This window comes from Ammospiza caudacuta, chromosome 3 (genome assembly GCF_027887145.1).
Source record: "Ammospiza caudacuta isolate bAmmCau1 chromosome 3, bAmmCau1.pri, whole genome shotgun sequence".
Lineage (NCBI taxonomy): Eukaryota > Metazoa > Chordata > Aves > Passeriformes > Passerellidae > Ammospiza > Ammospiza caudacuta.
This window is the reverse complement of record NC_080595.1, coordinates 7,417,373-7,424,778: the sequence shown is the minus strand read 5'-3', so window position 1 is coordinate 7,424,778 and position 7,406 is coordinate 7,417,373. Positions and strand designations below refer to the sequence as shown.

The 7,406-nt window shown below is 46.2% G+C and overlaps 1 protein-coding gene across 1 annotated transcript; it reads left to right on the top strand.

Annotated features, from left to right (window-relative positions):
- The first annotated feature begins 1,768 nt into the window (after positions 1-1,768).
- SRP9 (signal recognition particle 9) lies at positions 1,769-7,406 on the top strand. Its single transcript, XM_058801265.1, has 3 exons — positions 1,769-1,908; positions 4,383-4,451; positions 5,734-7,406. The coding sequence occupies exons 1-3, from the start codon at positions 1,837-1,839 to the stop codon at positions 5,851-5,853; spliced, it is 261 nt and encodes an 86-aa protein (XP_058657248.1). The 5' UTR covers positions 1,769-1,836; the 3' UTR covers positions 5,854-7,406.

Genomic DNA, 7,406 nt, shown 5'->3' with positions numbered 1-7,406 from the left:
GGAGGTGCACCCGTGTCCCACTTGAAGACCCGGACCCAAATTTGGTGAATGATGGCTCTGTAAAATGTGTGTTACAGGGTTTGTGCTCCCCACACCTTTCCTTTCCACGTGTTTACATCCCCTACATGTCTGTACAACACTACCAAATGCAATTCCTGCTCTGCTGTTATAAAGAGCTACCCAAACTTAAGGAGAGTAGAGAACCATTCTGTCCAGGTTAGGTTCTGTGTCTGGGATGATTGCTTTAGGCTCTGCCCATATACCTATCACCTGATAATTTGTTGATTCTCAGCATCTCTGAAAGGCAACTCTTGCAGATCTGAAGCTGGGTTCTGTGACACATCAGTGCCTAAGTCCTGTGAGCAGCTCTGGGAAGAAAGAAAGAAAAAAAATCCTTAAATCTTTCCACCCTCCATAGCCCCCACTCATTGGTGCAAAGCCCTTTAGCAGAATTGTTTAGACCACATAACACCCACAAGTCACAATTTATGAAGTTTGCCAGCCTAATCACTGTAGACTTTTTCAGAGTAGATCCCTACAGTAACAATTATTTTCTGCTTTACTGACTCAGGGAATTTCATTCTAGTTTTTCTCCCCTTACCTCCCATCCACCCTTTTATTTCTAGGCCACATTTCTTCATTCTCTCTTGCACGTATTGTGCCTTTTGTGGCCAAAAAAAAAGCCTGCAGATATAGTATTTCCCCATATTGCTAGTGGAGACTGCCACAGCCTGCATAATTTGTCCCCTCAAATGCAGATCTGCCCTAAACCTTTTGGTTTATTTGTTTGGCCACACTGGTGAGTTTCGAGTTGTTCAGTAAAATTTGGAGCTTTTGGGTTTTCAGTGAATTATCAGGAATTATCTGAATTACCTGCATTATCAGGAGCTTTTGAGTTTTCAGTGAATGCCTGTGAAATAGAGACTGCAAGTTTTACGTGTTTATTGTCACTGCAGCAGCAGCAGCACAAGCCGTGTGACACGAGCACAGCTCAGCTCCGTCTCTGGCACAGGCTTTGTTCTATAAAGGCACAAAAATCATTGCAGGCAATGGGATTTTGAAACATACCAGGAGTAATCTCAGATTTTTTTTTCCTCCCTCATTTCCTTTCTAATGGGGATTTTCAAGTCAGCTTTACGTAAAAGCTTTACACACACACACACACACACACACACACACATACACACACAGTCCTGAAGAGCAGACTTCCCCAACATTCCATCATTTTATTCCATGACATTCAGCTTTAGTTTAGTGATGCCTCAACACCCCTCAGCAAGACAGACCAGGGAAGGCAGTGAGGAGCTCCCACAAACCCTTTTTGTTCCACACGAAGCCAAACTCCACCCTCACGCTGCTTTTCCAGCCTGGCAAAACTCGGCTGGAATGGCTCCATCCGTGAGGTCCGGCGGCGCAAACAGAACACCTCAGGTGCACGGGCCTCACCTCCCGCCGGACCCCCAAGGCACCTTGCTGGCCCACCCGACTCCCAGCGGCCTCAGAGCGTGAAGTTATCACGGAGAGAGCCCGTACCTGGCCTGGCAGAGCCCCGCAGGATGCCGGCCTCGGGCGGGTGGGCGCTCCGCCAGCGGCGGGGCTCGAACCCGTCACCCTCCATCCTCAGCCCAGTCGCCACCGGGCGCCTCTCCCTACGCCTGCTGCCGGCTCCCCGCCACGTCTGCAGGGGTCGCTGTGGCGGGAGAGCGGAGTTACGCGCGCCGCGATTGGGCGGCGCTGAGCCGCGGGCCAATGGGAGGCGCCGTCTCATCCGCGCTGCCGCCCGCCCGCCTCCGGTGCCATCTTGCCGCGGCCGTGGGGAGCCGAGCGGGCCCGGCCATGCCGCACTTCCAGGCCTGGGAGGAGTTCACCCGCGCCGCCGAGAAGCTCTACCTCGCCGACCCCATGAAGGTGGGATAGCCCGGCCGGGAGGGGAGGGTGTGCGGCCCGGCGCGGGAGCGGCCATGTGGAGGCGGCTCCGGCTGCGCGCAGCCTGGCGGGGGCGGCGGGCGGTGTCGGGCTGGGGGTGATCGCTGGTGGCAGGAATCACAGAATCTCAATAATTTAGGCTGGAAAAGACCTCTGAGGTCGTCGAGTCCAACCTATGGCCGAATCAACCATGTTAAGTAGACCATAGATAACCCGAAGTGCCCCGTCTGCTTATTTTTGGAACGCTTCCGGGGATGGTGACCCCACCGCCTCTCTGGGCAGCCCTTTCCAATCACCCTTTCTATGACGAAATTTCTTCTAATGTACGCCCTAAACCCCTCCTAGCACACCTTAAGCCTTGTGGAGGTTGCACCCTCCTGTCAGGGAGTTTAGGGAGCGATAAGGTCATTCCTGAGCCTCCTTTACCCAGGCTGAGCAGCCCCGGCCCCATTGCCGTGCTCTGGGCTCCCTCCGGCTCCTCCGTGTCCTTCCCGAAGCGACAGGCCAGAACGGGACACAGCACTGGCACTGTGGCCTCAGCAGTGTCGAACACAGGGGAAAAGCACCTGCGAGGAAGGTTATTGGACCATCCTTTTCTATGGAACGGGAGGAAACTCTCATTTACAGCCCCGAGAGCATCCCTAGGGAACGGTGTTACAGGCGGCGTTATTGGCAGCTGGGATGAACCTCAAGGGCTGAACTGCAAAGACATTGAGCTCATACCTGTGTGTTGGAAGCCGAGATTAAGAGTTCTGCTGATGTATCAACTATAAGCTTGTTTTATCAGTTTATAATATTTAAGACCTATATTATTTGAATTTGTCCTTTCATAGGGTCAATATGTTGCATTGTTGCCTGCAGTGACATTTCAGACTGGAAGGAGTTTGCATCCTAAAGAATAATTCCTCAAGGACTTAACCCCTTGGTTTATGACTGTTTCTTGTCGCTTTTTTAAATGCAAATATTAAAATTAATCCCAGTCTTCAGGAAGAGCATTATAGTTTACCTAAAAAGCATCACAAGAATGCGATGTGAAACTTACGCCTGGGAAATCTTGAGTAAAAAATGCCAATTGTTCTTCACCAAAAAGAGGAACCTTCAGAAGATTAAATTAAATCTAATTATTTAAAGCAGATTAGCTCTGCCTTTTAATTAGCACAGAGACACCATATGTGGTTGCTGCTGATACTAAAATTGCCCAGTTTGGCCTTCCTAGGCTCTGTGACATTGAATTAAATGAAAGAATGGATGTCAGTGCAGCCAGGAGTTGCTCTTCCCCTTTCCTTAAAGGAAATCTCTTCCCATCCATGGCAGTAAATTTGTCTGGTTACAGAGGGGTTTATATAGGCCCTGTTGTCGTAGCACAAGTACCCTCCTGTTAATTTAGCAGAGAATTAGGAATTTCATAATAGGGTTTGCTGGGAAGCTGAAGGAAGAGCTGTGGGAGGTGGGTGTGTGTTCTGCAGCCTGGTACTGAGTGGTTTTGCCTTAGCTGGAGCAGGTTATTGATACACTGAGCGTGTTCTGCTGCCTGTGGCAGCCTCCTCTGTGCTTTTGGGGCTGCTCAGCAGGGAGCTGTGCTCTTACACTGCTCAGGAGGTGGCAGTTTGTCAAACAGAAAGGGTCAGTCTGTGATGAGATCCGCTCTGGAACAGGAATTCCAAAATGTATTTGTAGCAAAGGAGGTTGTTGACCATTAGCACAAATCACTGTACAATAAAAACTGTTTGCAGTGTGAGTTCAGAATGCTCTCAAAGGCCACCTTGCTTTGTTTCTGGTGTTAGCTGAGGCTGCAAACTGCTCATGAGGAGCCATTTAATGCTCAGCCACTGAGGATGTGGATTTTTACCAGTGTGGCTTTGAGAACTTTGGTGGTTTGAGGGTCCAGAGGGGCAGGGTGGGTTAGAGCTGGGGCAGATGGCTGCAGGAGTAGCTGTGATAATTACCACAGCAGAAAAAGTGGTGATGTTGAGCCTGCCCCACTCAGCTGATCCTTTTCCAGTCTTCATGTGGAGCTGCTCTTTTCTGAGGTGTTTCAAGCCTACAAACACAGGCCTCCAGTTGGTTTTTCTGGGGTGTGACGCACAGCCAGGGGCTGTCTCCTCTCAACATGACTCTCATGGTTTGTCCTGCCTGTCTCAAGGTCTCTGCAGCTGTTGTTGCTGAATTTGCAAGGGTTTTGAATGTGCCCAGTGTTAACCTTGCTGATGGTGCTGGAAAACCAGCCTGGATTGTAAGGCAGGGAAATGTGGTGGGTCAACTTCCACACCACCTTGGCTGTGGGATTATTTACAGCTCCCACAGCACCAGAGCTGGGGACTGCCACAGAGGGGCTGAAAACATGGAGCAGAACATAATTATGGTCAAGGGTAGTCTGAGTGTGGGCAGATTGCCTTCAAAACATGCTGAGAATTGTTATCTGTCTGTGCTGATCCCTAAAATGTTTTTCATTTCAGGTCCGTGTTGTCCTCAAATACCGACACTGTGATGGGAACCTCTGTATCAAGGTGACAGATGATGTGGCTGTAAGTACAGAGCACATTCCCCTTGCAGAGCTGCTTGTGCCACTCACAGACCTGTGCTTTGCTGTCAGTCACCTTGGGGGCTCTTGCACACTGCCTTGAGTGCCTGACAGTTTGCTAAAAACTTGTACTCAGCCTTCCCTCATTGCTGTGTCTGCATTGACACTGACCAGTCCAGGAGCGTTTTCAAACTGGTGTTCACTGGTGTGAGTGGGTCTTTTTTACCTGCTCAGAGTGGTGAAATCTTCCAGCCATAGGTGAAGTTCCCTCTTTGTGATTATGAGGCTGAGTGACAGCAGTGTTACAGCTAAGGAGTTGTTTTTCTGCAGTCCAGGCTATTCTGGTATTCTGCAGTCCACACAGGGTATTCTGCCCTTCTCTTGCCTTCAGACTTGGAAAAGAGTCAAATTTCTTCTTTCCAGGAAAAGTAGTCTGGCATTGGAATGTCAAGTGCCTGGAATGGATGTGAAACTCCAGTAAAGTCACTTCTTGATAGGGGAATGGGGCTTGACATGGGTGAGCTGCTGGGTGTGGGGCACTGATAATGGGGAATTTAAGGGTCATTTTGTGGAAATCTGTAGGGGAAGTTGGGGTCAGGTGATTCACAAGCATAAACTCTTCTGGGGTATTAACTACCTTACCTGCTTTAAATCAGAGAAGGATGTTACACCAGGTGGGGTGAAATGGGGACTGGTTTCAGGATTTTGGTTGGGTTGTTTTAGTGATTGGGGAGTTTTTGTTTGTTTGGGTGTTTGTTTATTTTAATGAGATTCTGTGTTCCCTATTTAGGGCTGTCTTAGAAAAATAGGTTTTGCTTGGGATAGGAGAACCCCTTCAATGGGAAACACTGAATTTTATGTCCCTGGCAATGTAACATTAAGGACTGTGAAGGGCAAAGTAAGCTTGCTTTCAGAATATAAAGAATTGGCAAGTAACTTCAGGTTTAAAATCTGTTTCTATGTTTAGACAACACAAAAAAAAGAGTGCAGCTTTAAAACCTAAGTTTCAACAGCTTTTTGGAGCTGGAAGAAACTAGAATAAATTCTGAGTTTCCCTGTTTTCAATATGGGAGTCATGAGCATTAGGGAGAAGCTTAAAAGCAAACACAGATAATGTTTGTGCTCTGAAGCAGGGTGGATGTGTTGGTGCTGCCTCCTGGTAACTGCTGAACACTTCAATGCTCTCCTTGTTTTGTGTGCTCCAAGCACAAATGAATACATAGCAGCTACAAACAAGATAAAAAACAGCAGAAGTGAGATCTGATATCAGCAACTTTGTCTTGCAGTGTTTGCTGTACAGAACAGACCAGGCACAAGACGTGAAGAAGATTGAGAAATTCCACAGTCAGCTCATGCGACTCATGGTGGCCAAGGAGTCCCGCAGTGCTGCCATGGAGACAGACTGAAGGGCTGCCAAGAAAATCACTGCTCTGCTCATATTTCACTGGAAACAAATCTTTGGGATTGCAAGAAAAAAAAAAAAACAAACTGGGGCAGGAGATGCTTTTATGTACTGAAGTGGACTGATGGCAAGTCTGAAGCATTTTCACCCCTCAGACTCCACTTTGGGAATCTAGGAGAATAAGTGCTTTCAATTGAAAGCTTATATTTATTTTTGGGTATTAAGCAACTATTCTTACACGTTAGGTATGCTAAGAAGACAAGTAAATATTTTAAATCTACAGTATGTTAATGCTAGACCACAGGCATACTTCTGGAAAGTTACTGTAAAATCTCATATAGACTTCATTGTGTTCATACCTGGTATATTCTCAAAATGAGAGGGTTTATTAATCAGACACTGTAGCATGGTGGCTGGGTTTAATAAATACTTACATACATTATATAAATCTCTTGGGTTTAGAATAACAGATGTTTTCTGAACTGAAATGTTGAAATTGCCAATTTGTATTACCACTGCCGCTGGCAGCACTCAGTCACAAGATGTGCAACATTATCCATAATGCAGCTTGCAGAACTCCTATATTGGCTAAGTGATTAAACTTCTGTATCTTAAAAATTAAAACAGAACTTCACTTGAATATTCCTAGAGATCTGTGAGAAGCTGGGAGGGTTTTTTTCTGCTTGTGCAAATACTTTTACTGAAAAACAGTCAGTGGCTTTTTTACATACTTGAACTGTTTTGTACTAGCAGGGGTTTGTTTTCCCATCCTTGCTTCAGACAGAGTTGAAGTATATCAGCAAGACAAATTCTAGAAGCTATTGCCTGTTATGCTAATAGAAAATATCCAGCTGAACAGTACCCAGATTCCTTACTCCAGCAGCTTGTTAACTGCAATTGCAAATCTTACATGTGGCAGGTGGATGTCAGCCAAATGGATAAATGGATGCAAACACCTTAATAAATACTTAAATACCACTGTCAGAAATAGACCAATGCTCCTGTAGCTTAGATGTGTTTCTTTCAGTAACCTCTGGTAGGCTGATGGAAGCTTTAATTGTGTCTTGTAAAAAAGCTTTTTGTTTGAAAACCCAGTAGCTAAAATTGATACTTGCTTTGACTAGGTCTTGCATACTTGAAAACAGAGAAGCATTTTCATGTAATTAGGCTATTGGTATAACTAGGTGCTTTCAGAACTGATTTTTTTGGGGTTAAACCAAGCCACAAAAGTAAAGCAGGACCATACTTGTAGTGGCATTTTTATGTAACAAAACAATCTATTTAGGTAGCTACCTGCTGTCACATAAAAATAATGGAGCTACTGGGAAACAGTAGACTTTTCCACATTTGCCAAAAGCTTGGAAAAAACCCACCAGGCTTGAATATTGCATTAGAGTACCCTTGCAGCTGAACAAAGAATGTTGCACGTTGTTGGAAAATTGCAGCACTAAATTCCTGGTGACTGCTCAAAATTCTGGTCTGCAACAGTGACTGGTATGTGTGTAACATTTTTGTATTGGCTTTTGAAATATAAATAAAGCTAGAGAGAAGGCTGGA